We start from the raw sequence: 21,238 nt of genomic DNA, 5'->3' as shown, positions 1-21,238 counted from the left end.
TTGGCCACTGTATGACACAGAGTGTTGGACTGGATGCATCACTGGCCTGATCCAACATGGCCTCTCTTATGTTCTTATGAACTTTAAATCAAAGCCAGTTTAGAAAACCCATGAAATCAAGATGACACACTAACCCAGAAAGTTTTGTGCCTGTGGGCACATCTGGAAATTCTGAAGTGGGGTGGTGCCACTTCAAACAAATGGCTTTCTCATCAGGTGGACCCAACACCCAAGTGGTCTCTACATGAGGCAGAGCCAAATGAGATGCTGTTCTCCTCACACCTCCTGAAGGGGCAGTGGGACCACATGGCCTAAGAAAAGCCCAGATGGATATTTATCAGTTCTCCTGACCCTCTGGTGGAAAACCTTTGCAGCTGAAGGAAGGCAGCCAACAAGCCCTGCCTTACAATGGCCTTGTTCCATGTTCTAAAAAACTTGGTGGCCACCATGGGAAGTACATGGCAGACATCATGGCACCCACATTGAGGAATCCTGCACAAAACTGTCGCATTACCAAGCCCCTCCTCCTCCACCTTCCTTTTCCTCAGGGTTTTTATATTAGGCCACAGCCCCTGACACCAACCCAGCTGGAACTGCGTTCCTGTGTATCCCTGCTCAAAACCCCATTTTGTAAAGTTCTGGAGTTCCTCATTTTGTAAAGTTCTGGAGCAGAGTGATTCTTGGGAGTTTCAGTCTTTGCAGGTGTGAAGTAGTACAACCGTCAGATCTGGTTTGATGAGATGGCTTTGCTGTGCTTGATGGCAGTACGAACCTCCCCTCCCGCAAAAAATTAGGTAAACTAGGTGATTGCCTAGGGTGCTGGCCTTCTGGGGGCGCTGAACTGGGTGCCCCCCCCATATGACTTTGTGACATTATCAGTGTGTGTGTGTGTGGGGGGGGGGTGAACGCCAGAACTTAGGCTTGCCTAGGGTACCAGACAACCTAGGGTCGGCCCTGTACCCAAGGAAGTAAAGTTGTAAGAAGTCTCATTACCCTTCCAATGTGAAACATCGTGAAATTGACAGTTAATTTCTCAACGAGACCCTGTTGTGGTGCCCCAGATGTGAAAATGGTAAATATCACTTTTTAAAGCAAAAATACATAGCATGATCTAGGCCACAGATGTAAAGTCCTGGATAAAAGGAGGGAAAGTGGGGTGGGGTGGAGGAGGTTCCCTTCAGTCTTCCATATTTCACCCCAGCCTAGTATAAGGATCCAACTTTTCAAGCAGAAAGGGTGAAACTGACAAGGCTTTATTCATTCCTGTTTTGCAGCTAGTTAGGCCAAAATGAAAGAAGGTGGGCATTGCCAGTTTCCAGGAGGTTTTTTGTAGCAGGAACTCCTTTGCATATTAGGCCACACCCCCTGATGTAGCCAATCCTCCAAGAGCTTACAGGACTCTTAGCTCAGGGCCTATTGTAAGCCTGCCAAACTCCAATAGACCCAATCCCCTGTTATGGGTACCAATTTTTGTCTAAAAATTATTGGGAGCCCTATGTTTATATCCCTTAACACGAGTGAACCTGATTATCTTTCCTCAGATTTTAGAGCTCATGTACTGGTCCCAAGACAAACCCTGTGGTGCAGTGCGGTAAGCTGAAGCACTGCAGACTAAGCTCTGCTCACAATCTTGAGTTTGATCGCAGCAGAAGCTGGGTTCAAGTAGCCAGCTCCAGGTTGACTCAGCCTTTCATCCTTCTGAGGTTGGTAAAATGAGTACCCAGTTTGCTGTGGTGGGGGGGGGAGTGTAGATGACTGGGGAAGGCAATGGCAAACCACCCTGTAAAAAGTCTCCCAAGAAAATGTCCTGATGTGACGTCACCCCAAGGGTCGTTAACAACCTGGTGCTTGCACAGGGATTACCTTTACCTTTTTACTGGTGCCAAGCATTATCATTCAAGGCACAATTTTCAGTCACAGGGCCCTAAGCTCTGTACTGAATGGAAGAGGGGGGGGGATAGACACCCTGTATGCTGGCCAAACAAAGATGTGGTAGGATTGGGCAGGGACTGTGTGCTTTCACATTGTTCTCCCCCACCTCCAATCTCCTCTGGAAGGCCCAAACATCTGGGGGAGTCTCAGACAAGACACCTTTAACTTACAAATCTCAAGCAGGTAAACACTCAAGCTGCAACGGAGAATAACTTTACCTTTAAAATTTCCAAGGAACAAGCCAGGAAGAATCTGAAAGAAAGAAACAGAATATCACATGTCGATCTCTTGTGGTAATACAAGCTGAAGCAGGCCAGTTTGCATACAGGATGGAACAGAACGCTGCTAGAAGCCAGCACAGTATGAAAACACAGCAACGTTTAACACGTTTTCTTTGTAATGTTTCCGACACTAACGATTGACCGTGAACATGATTTTTTTTTTTTTAGTTCCAGTGTCCCACAGCCTAATAGGGCTGAAAAATTATTCACATATTTCACGTGATTGTAATATTAGGTAGAACATAAACACCTAGAAACTGGGTGCTGGAATTCGCTTGTCTAAAGTGTTCAGCTAGACAGTTCTTTGTTTGCGTTGGGGTTTTAAAACATTTTTAAAAAGCATTACCCTAGTTTGTGTTTTAGGTGTAATCACAGCAGTAACCACAGGTGATGAAAGCCTTCACAAACATGTGACGGATGTACAGAATTCACTGCCACACACAAAGACGACCACTAGATTAGACTGGTTTAAAATGTACTAAGGCAAATTCATGGTTAATAAAGGGATATTCTCCATGCAACAGCTAATTTGAAGAGGAGAGTTGATTTTTATACCCCACTTTGGTGTAGTGGTATAAGCCAGTTTGGTGTAGTGGTTAAGTGCGTGGACTCTTATCTGGGAGAACCAGGTTTGACACCCCACTCCTCCACCTGCAGCTGCTGGAATGGCCTTGGGCCAGCCATAGCTAACTCAGAGCTGTCTTTGAAAGGGCAGCTTCCGCGAGAGCTCTCTCAGCCCCACCCACCTCACAAGGTGTTTGTTGTGGGGGAGGAAGGTAGAGGAGATTGTGAGCCGCTCTGAGACTCTGATTCAGGGTGTTGGACGGAATATAAATCCAATGTTTTCTTCTTCTACCTCAAGGAGTCTCAAAGTAGCTTACAATCACATTCTCCTCCTCTCCCCACACTTTGTGAGGCAGGTGGGGCTGAGAGAATTCTGAGAGAACCATGACTGGTCCAAGGTCACCAGCAGGCTTCATGGGGGGGGGGGAAGAGTGGGGAATCAAACCCAGTTCTCCAGATTGAAGACTGCCACTCTTAACCACTCCACCACAATGGGGGCTGTGATCACACACTAAATAATGTATTTTCAATGCACTTTCCAACTGGATTTTACTGTGTGAACTGGCAAAATCAAGTTGGGAAGTGCACTGAAAGTGGATTGAAAGTGCATTACTTATTGTGTGTGATCGCAGGCTGGCTCTCTGGAGGCCTCAGGCTCGGATTGGAGACTTCAGAGTTAGATCTGGGCATTCAGGAAAACCAGTTTGTCCTCTCTTTGCCAGCCTAGAAACTAGAAGAGGTGCAAGGAGCGATCGCTCTAGAAATGGATTTGCCGGCAGTCTAATCTGGTGGACAAGAGAGGGTCCCCCAGGTCCTCTCTGGCCACTGCCAGGGGGTGGGATAGTGTTGACATCCAGGAGGGACGGTGGTTCAGTGGTAGAGCATCTGCTTGGGAAGCAGAAGGTCCCAGGTTCAATCCCTGGCATCTCCAACTAAAAGGGTCCAGGCAAAATAGGTGTGAAAAACCTCAGCTTGAGACCCTGGAGAGCCGCTGCCAGTCTGAGAAGACAATACTGACTTTGATGGACCAAGGGTCTGATTCAGTATAAGGTAGCTTCATATATTCATATATATATTCATATTCAGGTTGGGAAACTCTTGGAGATTTGGGGGTGGGGCCACGGGAGGACAGGAACCTCAGTGAGGTACGATGCCACAGAGTCCACTCTCCAAGGCATCCATGTTCTCCAGGGTTACTGATCTCTGTAGTCCGGAGATCAGCTCTAATTCTGAGAGAATTCTAGGCCTCAACTGGTGCTTGGCAACCCCAGAACAGATTCCTTCAAAGACAGCATAACTGGCCAGAGCTACAGTCACAATGGCAAAAGATAAGAGGAGAAGGAGAAGTAGTAGTCGCAGTAGTATTGGATTTATACCCAGCCCTCCACTCAGAGTCTCAGAGCGGCTCACAATCTCCTTTACCTTCCTCCCCCACAACAGACGCCCTGTGAGGTAGGTGGGGCTGAGAGAACTCTCCCAGAAGTTACCCTTTCAAGGACAGCTCTGCGAGAGCTATGGCTGACGCAAGGCCATCCCAGCAGCTGCAAGTGGAGGAGTGGGGAATCAAACCCGGTTCTCCCAGATAAGAGTCCGCACACTTAAACATTACACCAAACTGACTCTCAAGAGGTCATCACAGAGAAATTAATCCTTAAAACTTCAGCAACCGCTCTACCCAACAGCTGTAGAATTAATTATACAGATATTTCAAAGTGCTTTAAAGCTGCTCATCAGAATTCTGATGAATTACTAACGAAGTCACTGATGTATTCATAATAGGGGGTTTCTGGGAGTTATTTCAGGATCCCAAAATTCCACAGAACAACAGAATCATTAACCCCTCCTTGCACATGCCCTACTTGCAACCGTATAACCTAAATTTCAGATGCTAGAATGCTGATGCGATGTTCACTACTGAAAGATTTATGATGATCCTCTCTGGTAAATAAGGTGACATAGAAAACTGGTACTTGAGCAGCCCAGGGAGACGCGTGGGTTGCTTCACAGACATCCTGCAGCAAAGGCCAAACCAAGGCCCCCTTTACTCGCAAGAAATGAATATTGTTGAATCTGACAGTAGTCTATCAACCAAATCATACCCACCACATAACTGCAAGACTTCAAATACTGCTGACAACGTTATGCATGCATGCAGCCCATAAAGTGTGCACAATTATGGTCAGTTTGGTGTAGTGGTTTAGTGTGCAGACTCTTATTCGGAGAACCGAGTTTAATTCCCCACTCCTCCACATACACCTGCTGATGTGACCTTAGGTGAGCCACAATTTCTCTCAGGGCTATTCTGTTCAAGAGCAGTTCTGAGAGAGCTCTCTCAGCCCTACCTACCTCACAGGGTGTCTGTTGTGGGGAGGGGAAGGGAAAGATTTGTAAGCTGCTCTGAGTCTCCTTTGGGTAGCAAAGGGTGGTGTATAAATCCAATCGCCTCCTCCTTCATTTTCACCCTACCTTTCACCCCAATGGGCCCAATAGTGGCTTGCATTGTTTTCTCCTCACAGCAACCTTGTGAGGTAGGTCAGGCTACGAGTATGTGACTGGCCAAGGTCAACCAACAACATTTCACAACAGAGGGGATATTTAAACTTGGGACTCCCAAATCCAAGGCTAAAACTTATGCCACACTGGCTAACCCTTATGCAAGTAAACCAAATTCTTCCAGCACCATAACTGGGATATATACACCATTACATATCGATACTGCAGAAGTCATTTCCCGGTAAGCAGCTACAAAAATGCTCTGTCCCTGAGGTCACTGTCTGGCCACTGGTGTGCACTTTAACAGCAACTCCTTATAAAAGTCCTTCGGTTTAATTCCTTTTACGCTGTGTCTGCAGACAGCAATGGACTTGCAACTCTTTTTAAATGCTTATCTCCAGTGACAAGAGTCCAGTAAGTAGGAAGGCCTTAGATATCACAAAATTGCCTTTATCTCTCCAGTATGATATCACCCCAGTAAGGAGAATACAAGCGGAGGTTGTTTTCAGTCACCTCTAACTTTTAAGACTCAATTTTTGTTTAAACAGACTTGATTCAATAAAAGCAACTGCTCTATTTCCCTCTCTTTCTAAACGCCCGTGTTACACATTGATGTAAAACACAGCCTTCCCCCAAAGCTCTTTTTGCGTGGGTTTTTATTTAAAATAGGGCCCAGCTGTTCTAAGTTCTTAGTAATAAATAAATACCGGAGAGTGCACAGAATGTTCTAGAATATTGTCAGGGACTCTTTTGTCAGGAAAATGGCTCGGATTTTACAAAACCTTTACCTCAAACAAACCAATGCTCCTCAAGGGCAACAGGGTGATTTACCAGCATTTGACCCACAGGCAAAATGTGATGTCTGAAACGTTCCAGGCCTTTTTCTGAGAGATGTTAGAGCGAGGCGAGATCTTAGCCAACCTAGGCTGTACTGACCTTGCAGTCAGTATGACCAGGGCTTTTTTTTTTTTGAGCAGGAATGCAGTTCCGGCTGGCTTGGCATCAGGAGATGTGGCCTAATATGCAAAAGAATTCCCACTGTGCTTTTTCTACAAAAAAGCCCTGTGTGAAACAATGGTGTTGTCCGGAGGTGTGGTGTAATATGCAAATAAGTTCCTGCTGGGCTTTTTTCTACCCAAAAGCCCTGTGTGAAACAATGGTGTGGCCTAATATGCAAATTAGTTCCTGCTGGGCTTTTTTTTTTTAAAAAGCCCCGAGTATGACTAAGAAGCAGACGAGCCCCATGGTGCAGAGTGGTAAAGCTGCAGTACTGCAGTCTGAATTCTCTGCTTCGCCACCTGAGTTCGATCCCAGCAGAAGCTGGGTTCAGGTAGCTGGCTCAAGGTTGACTCAGCCTTCCATCCTTCCGAGGTCGGTAAAATGAGTCCCCAGCTTGCTGAGGGGAAGGTGTAGATGACTGGGGAAGGCGATGGCAAACTACCCCGTCAAAAGTCTGCCGTGAAAACGTCGTGACGTCGCCCCAGAGTCAGAAATGATTGGTGCTTGCACAGGGGACTACCTTTGCCTTTTATGACTACAAAAAGGACTCCATCCCGCCCCAAATAATCCAAATGTTGCTGACTTTCTTCATACTATACCTCTAAATACCAGGTGAAACAAAGTGCTCAGTCTTGTACATGTTAATTTGGAGCCCCATGGTCCTGAACACAGCACAGGATTGTAGGTCAAGGTTGCCAATCAATCACTCATCTCCCTGCCCCGTTTGAAGTGGGCTCCTTGACTTTGACAGAAGCACTCCTGAGTTAAGTGGACTGGAGATTATACCTCAACATCTGTTAACGCGCCAACACCATCACATGGAGAATGCACTCACGTGAGAGGAAAGAGAGTCAGACATGACAAAGGTGACCTCTTCTGAGAGAGAACAGTCCTTGAATGTGCTTTGAAAGGAGAAAGAGTCCAGCAGCACCCTAAAGACTAACAAAATTTGTGGCAGGCGAGAAGCTTTCATGAGTCAGATTCCTGAAGAAGTGAGCAGTGATTCACAAAAGCTCATCCCCTGCCGCAAATTTTGTTAGTCTTTAAGGCACTACTACAGGATTCTTGTGGTTTTCTCCTGCTACAGACAGCCTAACAGGGCTACCCTTTCTTGATCTATGCTTTGAAAAAGAACAAGATAATAGGGAGAAAGAGGCCAAGTTCATGAGAGCATAAGAGAAGCCATGTTGGATCAGGCCAATGGTCCCTCCAGTCCAACACTCTGTGTCACACAGTGCCCCCAAAAAACCACAGGTGCCATCAGGAGGTCCATCAGTGGAGCCAGGACACTAGAAGCCCTCCCACTGTTGCCCTGCCCCCCCCATCACCAAGAATACAGAGCATCACTGCCCCAGACAGAGAGTTCCATCAGTACCCAGTGGCTAATAGCCACTGATGGACCTCTGCTCCAGATGTTTATCCAATCCCCTCTTGAAGCTGGCTATTTTTATCCAATCCCCTCTTGAAGCTTGTAGCTGCCACCACCTCCTGTGGCAGTGAATTCCACATGTTAATCACCCTTTGGGTGTAATTTCACTGAGTGTCCACGAGTTCTTGTATGGTGAGAAAGGGAGAAAAGTACTTCTTTCTCTACCTTCTCCATCCCATGAATAATCTTGTAAACTTCTATCATGTCACCCCTCAGTTCAAATCTGCTCAGACCATCTCCTGACAACCAGGTATTATATTTTCTATTTCTCCCAATGGCAGCTGGAAATATCAGCTGACAGTAAATACTGATGGGCTGGAAACCCTACATGACATGGGCCAGCTAGGGAAATTGAGTTCAGTCAGCAAAGAACTTCACAATCCGCTTCCTTACAGGCCCAGTACAGAGAGATTTGCAAATACATTCAGCCTCTGAGAAAGCACTGCAAACTGCTGCCCAGGTCTTCTCCCCCCCCCCACCCCCAGGCCCCAGGAGGAGGTAGAGAGTTGCCAACTCTAGGTTTGGAAACTCTTGGTGATTTGGGGGTGGAGCTTGGGGGAGGCGGGGACCTCAGTGGGGTATAATGCTACAGAATGCCACCATCCAAAGCCTTTTCTCAAGGGGAACTGATCTCTGTGGCCTAGAGATGAGATGAGTCCATCATCCTGTCTTGCACAGGGGAGAAGACCAGCCGTTCCTCCGGAGGACCAACATCAGGGCACAGACGCCGAGGCCTTTCTGTGATGTCGCCTCCTGGCTCTGAGATTCAGAGGCTGACTGCCTTTGAACATGGCCAAAAGCTCTAGTACCACTGACAGACTTATCCATGAATTTATCTAATGCCCTTTTTAAAGCTGTCTATTCCTGTGGCCATCAATACATCCTCCAGCAGCGAATTTTAATAACTCTCTCTGTAAAGTAGTATTTCCTTTTGTCCATTTTGAACCTACTGCCCATCAGTTTCACTGGGAGGGGAGGGGAAGGGAAATTTTGGGAGATGGAAAATAGTTCTTGTCAACTCTCTCTAAAACAGGGGCGGGGAACCTTTTTTCTGCCAAGGGCCATATGGATATTTATAACATCATTCGTGGGCCATAAAAGATTATCAACTTAAAAAACAGTGCTCCGCCAAGGGAGAATGATTCAGGCCAGCAAAATTATTGTTTTTCTATTTGAAGTCATGTGGGGAGAGCCTAATCTGGCACGCGCACACACACGGCCCACTGCCCTAGGCAAATGCATAGGTCCAGGGCTTTTTTGTAGAAAAACCCAGCAGAAACTCAGTAGCGTATTAGACCACATCCCTTAAAATGTTAGCATATTTGGTCACACACTCACTAGCATATTAGTCACACCATCTGGGATAATCAAGTGCAAACTGAACTGTGACAGTAACTTTTCCAGGCCCTGCAGCAATTCTGGCCGGCCAGCCAGGCCCCAGTGAGGCTGTCTCACAGTACATCTGGGCCCTGTGATCCCTGCCTGGCCCTGGGGAGGCTGCTGCACAGCGCAGCTGGGCCCCATGATCCTCGCTGGCCAGCCAGGCCCCAGAGAGGCTGCCACATGGCTCGGTTCGGCCCAGAAATCCCTGAGGGCCACATCAAGTGACCTCGAGGGCTGCATACGGCCCTCGGTACAGAGGTTCCCCACCCCTGCTCTAAAAGGTAAAGGTAGGCACAGGTCGTTTCTGACATTGGATTATGACGTTTTCACTGCAGACTTTTTGCAGGATGGTTTGCCATTGCCTTCCCCAGTCCTCTACACTTTCCTCTCAGCCAGCTGGGGACTCATTTTGCCGACCTCGGAAGGATGGAAGGCTGAGTCAAACTTGAGCCAGCTAACTGAACCCAGCTTCCATTGGGATTGAATTTAGGTCATGGGCAGAGAATTTGGACTGCAGTACTGCAGTTTTACCACTCTGTGCCATGGGGCTCCTCTACCCCAAGCAAAATTTTATAAACCTCTATCATGTTCCCCCACGATCATCTCTTTCCTCAACTGAAAAGTCCCAGATTCTTCAGCCTTTCCTCATAGGGAAAGTGTTCCAACCCCCACATCATCTCGATCATCCTCCTCTGCACTTTTTCAAGTTCTGTCCACACATGTACATGGAGTATGTGGCACAGCGGTTTGGGCGTTGGACTAGGATGTGGCAGACCCAGATTCGGATGCCAGCTCAACCCTGAAAGCTCACTGGGTCACACTGAGCCAGTGAATTTCTCTCACTCTAATCTCCCACATAATGGTTGTTGTTGCAAGGATAAAAATGGAGGCAGGTAGTATGACATCATAAGACTAATGGGCCCCCGCTGGGGGGAGCAGGCTACTGCAGTGCACTGTGTGTGGGGCAGTCCTTGAAGAGTTCAGAAGCTACAGCTGGTACAGAATCCTGCAGCTGAAACCCAAACTGGAGGGGGCTGTAGGGACCTCATCACTCCAGGTTTGTTCTACCTACAGGGGCTCCCAATTAACTTCCTGTCTAATTTAAGTTGCTGGTACTGACCTTTTAACAGCCTATACGCAGAGGTGTCAAACACATGACACAGGAGCCAAATTAGGCCCCCAGAGGGCTCCTACCAAGCCCCCAAGCAACTGGTTGTCATCTGTTTCCTTCTCTCTCTCTCTCTCTCTCGCTTCCTTCTGCATCTCAACTTGCTTTGCAAGGCTTGCTCAATCGCACAGGACCTACAGAGCAAAACCTTGATTTTCTCCATTGGTTGAAGCTCCCCTAGGGAGGGAGGGAAAGAGCCAGAGCTTCCTTTGCCCAGTTTCCTGGTTCCCATGGGAGAACTACAAAGAAAGCACCTTTAAGGCCAACAAGAACTAACGTTTTAAAGCATGCTTTATTTTAAGGTTGTTTTGTTTTGTTTTGTTTTAAATCTTTAGTCCTGGTTGTCTGTGACCTTTAAAAAGTTTATATCGTTGCTACCTAATCTTAAATAGGTATACACATGGCCCATCCCAACGCAGCCCAGCTCAACCCAACCCAACCAGGTCTCATTTATGTCAGATTCGGCCCTCATAACGAATGAGTTCGAGACCCCTGCATACGGCTTGGGATCAACACACCTTAAGGATGTTATGAACCTATTTTGCTGATTTTACTGACTTACACTGTGTAATCCGGGGATCCCAACCTCTTTGAGTCTGTGGGCACATTCAGAATTCCGACGCCGCATGGTGAGTGCAGCAACAAAATGGCTGCCACCAAATGGCCACCACAAGGGGCAGAGTCAGCCACAAAACGACTGACACAGCTTCAGTAACACAGCATAGCTGTAGACCCTTGTGCTGCGGTGGCAGCTGCTGCTAAAGCAACGTTTAAACAATTCTGCACAGGCAATTAAATGTTAAAATAGTCAACCAGAAGTCTGGCTGGGCAAAAGCCCTACCTGGCACCACCCACTTCCTGAAGACACTTGGTGCAGGGCTGGCCATGGTACCAAGCAAACTAGGCAATTGCCTAGGGTGCTGGCCTTCTGGGGGCACTCCCATGTGACTCAGTTACGTTATCAGTGTGGGGGGCGGGGATGCCAGAAGTTAGCCTTGCCTAGGATGCCAGACAGTCTAGGACCAGCCCTGATTTAGTGGGTGCCATGGTGCCCCGTGGCGCAGAGTGGCAAAGCCGCAGTACTGCAGTCGGAGGCCTCTGCTCATGACCTGAGTTCGATCCCAGCGAAAGCTGGTTCAGGTAGCCGGCTCCAGGTCAACTCAGCCTTCCATCCTTCCGAGGTTGGTAAAATGAGTACCCAGTTTGCTGGGGGGGAAAGCGTAGATGACTGGGGAAGGCAATGGCAAACCACCCCGTAAAAAGTCTGCCTGAAAACACCGTGAAAGCAACGTCACCCCAGAGTCAAAAACGACTGGTACTTGCACAGGGGACTACCTTTTACCTTTATGGTGCCCACAGACGCCATGTAATCAGTGAGACAGGCAAACTGTAAATTGTGTGAATAAACAAATACTGGACCCCACCTGTGGTCATCTTCAGGGACTCTTCTGTGGGCATCCTCACCTTCTGTGGGTAAAGGGGTGGCAACCCAAGGAAAAAGCCTTCTTGGTCCAAGCACCAAACTTATAGAATTCCTTCCCTGGGGCTACCCATCCATCCTCTTCAATCATTGTTTCCCACCAGCAGGGGAGGACATATGAAGAAGATATTGGATTTATATCCCGCCCTCCACTCCGAAGCTCAGAGAGGCTCACAATCTCCTTTACCTTCTTCCCCCACAACAGACAGCCTGTGAGGTGGGTGGGGCTGAGAGGACTCACAGCAGCTGCCCTTTCGAGGACAGGTGTGCCAGAGCTATGGCTGACCCAAGACCGTTCCAGCAGGTGCAAGTAGAGGAGTGGAGAATCAAACCCGGTTCTCCCAGATAAGAGTCGGTGCACTTAACCACTACACCAAACTGGCTCTCCTTATCTGTTTCCTCTGGCATTCCTTCTCTGCCCCTCCTTCCTGGTTATGTGTTTTACCTGTGCATATATTCTGTTCGATTGTTGTTTTCGTTACTTTTTATACCGTGGGTATCAAATGCTTTGTTCATTTTGGGGGGGGGGGGATTCTTCGCTGTCTTGGGGACACTAATCTGGGTGGAAGGTTACTACAGAAATTCTTACTTTTTTTTTTTTTTTTAAATTGCAGTCATAATTTCGTAATTGCATCAGCAGGCCCTTACCCGCGGGCACACAAGAGCGACCGCAGACCCAGCACTGCAGACCGCAGATCATCGACACCGTTCACACGTTCAATCGCGAAGTCACCCCGCGTTTAAGAGACCAGCTCCATACGGCGAGGTGGCGTGGAACACCAGCCACGCTGCCCAGAGGCAGTGGGCCAAGAAGGAAGCCCAGCGCCTCCCTTGTCTTTCTCGCAGGACAGGCTCCCTGCTCAACGGTGCGAGTCCAAAGAGGCCCCCTGAGCAAGCAGCTGCGAGTTCCTCGAACCTCCGCGGCGTTTCCGCCCTGCCTATGCAAATAATAAAGCGCAAATACGCAAAGGAAGGAAACGCACAGCAAGCCCATATTCGCTGCTGAGACGGATCAATACGTGAACGGGGGACCGGGGGAGCCCAGATCAGCGTTGCGGGCCAAGCGGTGCATGCACATTTGCAAAGGCGGCCGCCTGCACCGAGTCCCTTAAACCACCACAAACTTCTTCCCTAAGAGCAAGAGGTCCGGTTCAAAACAAGGCGGAGTCCTTCTGCAAGATCGGGGCGGAGTGGGGGAGGGCACGCGAGCACGCGATGGGGGGGGGGGAGAATAGAAGCTCATTTACCTTGTTCATCCCATTCCCCATGGCTCTTAAGCGACTTGAAACTTTGGCAACCACAGAGCTGAAGGCAGCAGCCCAAGGGGCGGAGAGCTGCAGATGGAAACAAAAAATGCAAGGTGGGAAGGTAGGAGGAACGGGGGGTGTTTACTTGGAAGGCGTGAGCGGCTGGAGGAGATGAGAGCTAGGATCTTCTCGGTTATGCTGCAAAAGAGCTTGTCGCCCTCGGATCAACGGGGACTTTCCCCTCTAAGTGCTTAAAACTCACCAGTTTCTTTTCCTCACTAGACTGCAAAAAAGCCCAAGCGAACAAGTTAGACGCTTGCCCTGCCAGGAATTGCGTCTCACTCCCTCCAGCCCCTTCCAGCTTCACCACTCCCACGTGTGATTAAAACCCAGGCGCCGAGGAAAAAGCAGCTCAAGTTAACCACCGCGGCGCCTTCTGGGACTTGTAGTCCTTGCGCTCGGTAGCGCAGCGGGCAGGAGGCTCGAAAGACTACCAGACCCGGTATGCCCCTCGGCAAAGAAGGGCTCCGCTCGCTGGTGCGCGCTCGCGGAGTCAGGAAGCCCCGCCCACTTTCATTCCTGGAAGGATGAGTAGGCGAAGGTCTGTTGGCTGCAAACGCTTGTGGGGGCGTCGGGCTTGTTTGGTTTTTTTGCAAATGGCAGTCAAATTAGGTGACATATTTTTCTTTTTGCAGAGAGATAAATATTGGAGCGTGTTGCCATGTATGCAAAACAAGGCTTGATAGCCGGGCTTTTCCCCAGCCAACGGTTAATCTGTTCAGATGGGTTCTGTGGCATGCGTTTGGGTGCCCCAACTGTAGTAGCTTTCAGGTGATGGTAAAAAAAAGCTCTGCCTGGACATGTGAGTTCTCCACCCATGTTTGCTCAAGCTTGTATAACCAGCTTTGGTTGCCACACTGCTTTTTTAGGGAGGTCAGCCTTTTAAGCTCACATTGCCAGAGTGACACTTAGTTCTGCAACACCAGGGGTGTCAAACATCTGACCTGGGGGCCGAATCAGGCCCTCGGAGGGCTTCTATCAGGCCCCTGAGCAACTGGCTGTCATCTGCTTCCTTCTTTCTCTTTCTTGTTCCTTTCTGTATAACAGCTTGCTTTGCAAGGCTCCCTCAATTGCACAGGAACTGCAGAGCAAAACTTCTATTTTCTCCATTGGCTGAGGCTCCTCCTTTGGGGAGGAAGGGGGAGGAATAGCTTGCTTTGCCAGGCTCCCTCCATCGCACAGCAGAGATACTGAGTGAAGCCTCAGTATTTGCTGAGGCTCCCCCCCCCCCCAGTCCCCTGGGGAAGGAAGGAAAGAGCCAGAGCTTCCTTTGCCCAGTTCCCTGGATCCCATGGGAGAAATACAAAGAAAGCACCTTTAAGACCAATAAGTGCTAATGCTTTTAGCATGTTTTACATTTTTTAGGAAATATATTTAATTGTGTTTGTGTCCTTTATAAAGTTTGTATCTTTGCTACCTAATCTTAAATAGGAACACACACTGCCCAGCCTGACATGGCCCAGCCAGACAGGGTCTCATTTATGTCAGATTCGGCCCTCATAACAAAATGAGTTTGACACTCCCATAGCAGTCTGTACACTGGTTTGAACCCCCCACCCCCACCCCGCTTCAGGTTCCACTGCAGAGATTCTCTGGTTTGATTTTGGTTCTCTGGCTTGACACATTGGCTTGTGGTTCCTCTGGGATTACTGAGTTCTGTAGAAGTTCTGCTGAACTCGCTGTCTGTCAGTGATTCCTACTTGCAGACATGGGGGGGAGGGGTTTGCCCTGGAAGCAGCTTGCAGGGTTTTCTGTCCCCCCTTCCACTGGAAATAATGTTCAGGGGCCCATAAAATTGGACTCACTCCTTGGTCCAATCGACTTGAAACTTGGGGGTTATTTAAAGCAGGGGTCCCCAACCCCCAGGCCATGGACTGGTCCCGGTCCGTGGTGTGTTAGCATCCAGGTTGCGCAGGGACAGCACTCTTGGCTTCCTGGGTCACAGATCCGGGAAGCTGAGAGCGGTGGGATGGATCAGCGGCGTGTGCTCTCCTCCAAGGCCTGCTTCCCAAGCTTAGAGGAGAACAGGCTTGCTCCACCACCCCTTTTGCCCACCCACACAGCCTCACTCCAAAGACGGTGGTGGACGAAAGAGGCAGTGTGGCTGCGCTCTGAGTCTGCCTCCCCTTCCAGGGGAGGTGGCCAGAAGCAGCCCTAGTCTCCCCCATATTTAAAGTCCCACATGGGGGCAGGGACATGGGAGCAGGGTGGCCTGGGGCAGCAAGAACCCCTGCACCACCCCCGCCCCCACAGTCCGTGGAAAAATTGTCTTCTACAAAACTGGTCCCTGGTGCCAAAAAGGTTGGGAACAGGCACCAGCAGCTTCCCTGCAATTGTGGTGCTTGTGCCTCTAAAAGCTGTACTGGCTGCCAATTGTGTTCCAAGTTCGTTACAAGGTGCTGGTTATTACCTTTAAAGCCCTATATGGCCGAGGACCTGTCTACCTTAGGGACCGCCTCTCTCCATATATCCCCCAGAGAGCACTGAGATCTAACTCCCAAAATCTCTTAAAAATCCCTGGACCAAGGGAGGCCAAATTGAAAACAACCCTAGAGCAGGCCTTCTCAGTAACGGCTCCTCACTGGTGGAACCAATTACCAGCGGAGGTTCGAGCCCTGCGGGACTATGATCAGTTCCGCAGGGCCTGCAATACTATCCTTTTTCAAATGGCCTACAAGATTGAATCCTGAAATGACATCTAGCCATCTGATATACATCTGATGTCTTGCATTATAGCACCATAAATTGTAATGGTTTTAATAAATAAATTAATTAATTTAATGTATTTTAATGTATTTTACCATATAATGTATTAACTGTAATCATGGCACTTTCCATGTCTGTAAGCCGCCCTGAGCCTGCCTCGGCGGGGAGGGCGGGATATAAATAAAAAATATTATTATTATTATCATTATTAAAAACAACTCCCCCAGCCACCTGGAAATCTTTCAAAACAACTGTACCATTTCCCCAGCCATTCCCCATACAGAATAATGGTCCTGAAAATACTGGAAATGGGGGGGGGGGGGAACCCTCCAAATCCGATTACCATACAGGTATCTGGAATTCAGGAATATTGGAATTACCAATATATTCCCAGTCCAATATACCTGAACCTGAAAAGGCACTTTTTTGGCACGTCCCACCCAGGACCCTGGGGAATTATATTGTTATGGACAGTTGTTGGTATTTATGGTGAGAAAATGGTTGGATCCAACACTGAAGAGGGAAAAAATCAAACATTACTAAGGACATAGGTGTATTAACAGCAGTTAGTGACTAGTTTACCAGGTTTCTATCCTGTTTATCCTTTCTATCAAGAGCCAGTTTGTTGTGGTGGTGAAGTGTGCGAACTCTTGTCTGGAAGAACTGGGTTTTATTCCCCACTCCTCCACTTGCAGCTGCTGGAATGGCCTTGGGTCAGCTATAGTTCTTGCAGAGGTTGTCTTTGAAAGGGCAGCTTCTGGAAGAGCTCTCTCAGCTCCACCTACCTCACAGGGAATCTGCTGTAGGGGAAGAAGATAATGGAAATTGTAAGCCACTCTGAGACTGATTCAGAGAGAAGAGTGGGGTATAAATCTATGGTCTTCTTTTTCTTCTTCTTCTTCTCTTCCTCAAAATTGTTCAAATTGTTCAAAGTTAGGAGCAATCATGTTTTTTTTTAATTGGCCAGAAGAAGAAGCCAAGATTTGTTGCAATCAGAATTCTGGACTGGGAAGACTGAAGGTCACATTCCTGCAAAGCTCACAGGCTGATTTCAATCAGTCACTATCACCGCAATCCAAAGCCATTTCCCTATGCATCAGCCCATTTGCATAGACCTGCGTGAGAAACTGAGTTAGATCTCCTAAGGATGGTGCTGTGCCTCTCAGCCTCACCTACTGCACAAGGTTGTGAGGATTTAAAGGGGAAGGCTAGTAAACCATGTATAACATCATGAGTACCTGAATACAAAGATGGGCTACATCAGGGGTAGGGAAATGGCTGAGAAGTTGAATGCATTTTTTGCCTTCACTGTGGAAGATGAGAAGTGTTTGCCCGCTCCAGAACCACTAATTTTGGAAGGGGTGTTGAAAGACCTGAGTCAGATTGAGGTGACAAGAGAGGAGGTCCTACAACTGATAGACAAATTAAAAACTAATAAGTCACCAGCTCCGGATGGCATACATCTAAGAGTTCTGAAAGAACTCAAAGTTGAACTTGTTGATCTTCCGACAAAAATATATAATCTTTCATTGAAATCTGCCTCCGTTCCTGCGGACTGGAAGGTAGCAAATGTCACCTCCATCTTTAAAAAGGGTTCCAGAGGATTTCCGGGAAATTACAGGCCAGTCAGTCTGACTTCAATACCGGGAAAGTTGTTAGAAACCATTATCAAGGACAGAATGAGTAGGCACACTGATGAACACGGGTTATTGAGGAAGACTCAGGATGGGTTCTGTAAGGGAAGATCTTGCCTCACTAACCTGTTACAGTTCTTTGAGGGGGTGGACAAAGGAGATCCAATAGATGTTGTTTACCTTGACTTCCAGAAAGCTTTTGATAAAGTTCCTCATCAAAGGCTCCTTAGAAAGCTCGAGAGTCATGGGGTAAAAGGACAGGTCCTCTTGTGGATCAAAAACTGGCTAATTAATAGGAAGCAGAGAGTGAGTATAAATCGGCAGTCTTTGCAGTGGAGGACGGTAAACAGTGGGGTGCCCAGGGCTCAGTACTGGGTCCCATGCTCTTTAACTTGTTCATAAATGATTTGGAGTTGGGAGTGAGCAGTGAAGTGGCCAAGTTTGCAGATGACACTAAATTGTTCAGGGTGGTGAGAACCAGAGAGGATTGTGAGGCACTCCAAAGGGATCTGTTGAGGCTGGGTGAGTGGGCGTCAACGTGGCAGATGAGGTTCAATGTGGCCAAGTGCAGAGTAATGCACATTGGGGCCAAGAATCCCAGCTACAAATACAAATTGATGGGGTGTGAACTGGCAGAGACTGACCAAGAGAGAGATCTTGGGGTCGTGGTAGATAACTCACTGAAAATGTCAAGACAGTGTGCGATTGCAATAATTGCCATCCTGGGAATTATTAGGAAGGGAATTGAAAACAAATCAGCCAGTATCATAATGCCCCTGTATAAATCGATGGTATACTCTGGTCACCGCACCTCAAAAAGGATATTATAGCATTGGAAAAAGTGCAGAAAAGGCCAACTAGAATGATTAAAGGGTTGGAACACTTTTCCTATGTAGAAAGGTTAAAACGCTTGGGGCTCTTTAGCTTGGAGAAACGTTGACTACGGGGTGACATGATAGAGGTTTACAAGATAATGCATGGGATGGAGAAAGTAGAGAAAGGAGTACTTTTCTCCCTTTCTCACAATACAAGAACTCGTGGACATTCGATGAAATTGCTGAGCAGTCAGGTTAAAACGGATAAAAGGAAGTACGGTACTTCTTCACCCAAAGGGTGATTAACATGTGGAATTCACTGCCATAGGAGGTGGTGGCGGCTACAAGCATAGACAATTTCAAGAGAGGGTTAGATAAAAATATGAAGCAGAGGTCCATCAGTGTGTGTGTGTGTATATATAATATAATATATATAATTTTTTTGGCCACTGTGTGACACAGAGGGTGTTTTCGCACTTACGTTTTACTGGCGCGACGACCCTCCTCACGCCGGCGGATCTGCAGTGATTTCGCACTAGAAGCGCCAGCGCAGCCCAAAGAGCCGGCTACTTCCGTCGCTAAGCCAGCGCAAACGTTTTCCAGCTTCTTGGCGGTTTCCGTTTGCGCTGGCTTAGCGACGGAAGTAGCCGGCGCAATGGGCTGCGCCGGCGCTTCTAGTGCGAAATCACTGCAGATCCGCCGGCGTGAGGAGGGTCGTCGCGCCAGTAAAAGGTAAGTGCGAAAACACCCAGAGTGTTGGACTGGATGGGCCATTGGCCTGATCCAACATGGCTTCTCTTATGTTCTTATGCTTAATGAAGAACGACATAGAATAAATGTCAGCAATGTTCCCTCTAAGCTGCAGAGTCTTGTGAACAAAAATTCTCTTTTGTGAGCTACCGGCATTAAGGTTGTGAGCTCCTGGCATTAAAGTTGAGCTACTGCAAAAATCTGCTCTGGGGTCATCCTTCCTGAGCTAAGACAAAAATGTGTGAACCGAAGGCTAAAAATCTGTGAGCTAACTCAGCTGAGAGGGAACACTGAATGTCAGGTCTGAGAGCCGCAGGAAGGAAGGAAGGAAGGTTCCCTCTAAGCTGAGTTAGTATGGTCCAGCTCACAGTTTTTTATCCTCCGGCTCACACATTTTTGTCTGAGCTCAGGAAGGATGGCTCCAGAGCAAACCAGTTTATGCAGTAGCCAAATTGCTTGCTCATAGCTTTAAGGCCAGTAGCTCATGAAGCAGAGGTTTTGCTCACAAGACTCCACAGCTTAGAGGGAGTATTTGGTAGCCAGGTAGATGAGGAAGAGAGTGGTGGGAAGAAAGCAACTTTAACTTTAAATGGATTCTCCAAGCTGATGGCTGGTGTAGAGAAGTGATTGAAAGAGAGAAATGCTTTATCCAGATTGGCTCGTGGGGTGGTGGAGGTTTCAACAGCCACACGGTATGCGTGAAAGAGCCACGTGTGGCTCCCGAGCCGCAGTTTGGCCACCCCTGGGCTACATAAATACAAGAAACGCCGGCCACGGAGCCAGCTTGCTGTAAGGGGATCTGAAACCTGACTTTCCACACGGAAATTTAACACTCCGGGTACTGCACTCTGTGTCATTCATTACATCTTACCCATTGTGACAGTAGGGAGAGAGGAAATGTGGATCATTAAGTATGGATTTGGTAGGTAAACAGAGCAGGCACAGGAAACAGCCTGGTTTCACGCTACTTTGAAAATGAGCCTCTCCTTATATAACCAAAGTAGATAAACTGGGCAGGCTACCAAGGCCAAAAAAGAAGAGAGAAGCAAATGTCATCCTTCAGTCATCTGCCAGGCACTGATAAGAAGGAGGCATTATTTCCACAACAGCAATCAAATAAAACGACATCAAAGCTAATTTTGCACAGCAGGGGAGATAAAAAGCAACAGCCAAAAATATTTCAGTTGCTACACTTGCCAAGTCTGTTTTTTTGGGGGGGGGGGGAGGGTAGAAGGGCTTTTTTTTAGTAGGCTGCTTTGGCCTCTGTTGTAGGTGGCAAATCCCTGGCTTGCTTTGGCCTCTGTTGTGGGTGGCCTGAGACAGTGAGAAAAATCCTCATCTTTCATGTCCCAGAGTTGGAAGGGACCTCCAGGGTCATCTAGCCCAACCCCCTGCACAATGCAGGAAACTCTCAAATACCTCCCCCTACTGCACACACCCTAAGGGCTATGGAAACGAAGCACTGATACAATCCTTCCTCCCCTCCTTCTCATGATCTGCCTAGGTTCACACAATCAGCATTGCTGTCAGATGGCCATCTGGCCTCTGTTTAAAAAAATCCAAAGAAGGAGAGCCCACCACCTCCTGAGGAAGCTTGTACAGGGCCGGCCTGATGCCCTGGGGTGCCCTAGACAGACTTGCTGCCTGGTGCCCCCCCAAAGCACCCCCCATGGCTCCCCCTCTGCGGCTCCATGCCCCCCTCCCGCCCCCCACCCCCCTGTGTGGTGTCCTGCCTGGCCCCACCGCTTGCCTGCTTTCTTTATTTACAGAAATATTAGGTCAAGTGATTCTTTTCTGCGGGGACCATGACTTTACTGAAAGCTACTGTCCCTGGCAGGTTCTTTTGTAGAAAAAGCCCAGCAGGAACTCATTTGCATATTAGGCCACATCCCCTGAAGCCAAGCCAGCTGGAACTGCGTTCCTGTGCATTCCTGCTCAAAAAAAAAGCCCTGGTTAAGCAATATCTCCACAACGGTGTTCTCTCTAAGCTGAGTTAGTGTGAGCTAGCTCACAGATCTTTAGCCTCCAGCTCACACATTTTTGTCTTAGCTCAGGAAGGATGGCCCCAGAGCACAATGATTTATGCAGCAGCTCACAACTTTAATACCAGTAGCTCACCAAGTAGAATATTTGCTCACAAGACTCTGCAGCTTAGAGGGAACATTGCTCCGCAGTACAGCCACTTTCCACATATAGATCCCCTCCGGTAAATTAAAGGCATCTGGGGTATTAAAGAACTCGGGGGGGGGGCGTGAAATACAATTGGGTTAGCTTTTCACACAAAATCATTTCTAGCT

General features: G+C 48.1%; 1 protein-coding gene across 1 annotated transcript in view; it reads right to left on the bottom strand.

Moving 5' to 3' along the window:
* DUSP22 (dual specificity phosphatase 22) overlaps positions 1-13,386 on the bottom strand; it is a 53,714-nt gene extending 40,328 nt beyond the window's left edge. Inside the window, exons 1-3 of the mRNA XM_060244255.1 lie at positions 13,239-13,386; positions 12,977-13,063; positions 2,151-2,184 (exon numbers count right to left, since the gene is read on the bottom strand). Coding sequence (XP_060100238.1) covers positions 2,151-2,184; positions 12,977-12,997 — 55 coding nt within the window. The 5' untranslated portion in view covers positions 12,998-13,063; positions 13,239-13,386. The remainder of the gene's footprint in view (positions 1-2,150; positions 2,185-12,976; positions 13,064-13,238) is intronic.
* Between the last annotated feature and the right edge of the window lie 7,852 nt (positions 13,387-21,238).

This window comes from Heteronotia binoei, chromosome 7, assembly GCF_032191835.1.
Source record: "Heteronotia binoei isolate CCM8104 ecotype False Entrance Well chromosome 7, APGP_CSIRO_Hbin_v1, whole genome shotgun sequence".
Classification (NCBI taxonomy): Eukaryota; Metazoa; Chordata; class Lepidosauria; order Squamata; family Gekkonidae; genus Heteronotia; species Heteronotia binoei.
Note: the sequence above shows the minus strand (reverse complement) of the source record. Positions and strands in the feature narration are given on the sequence as shown.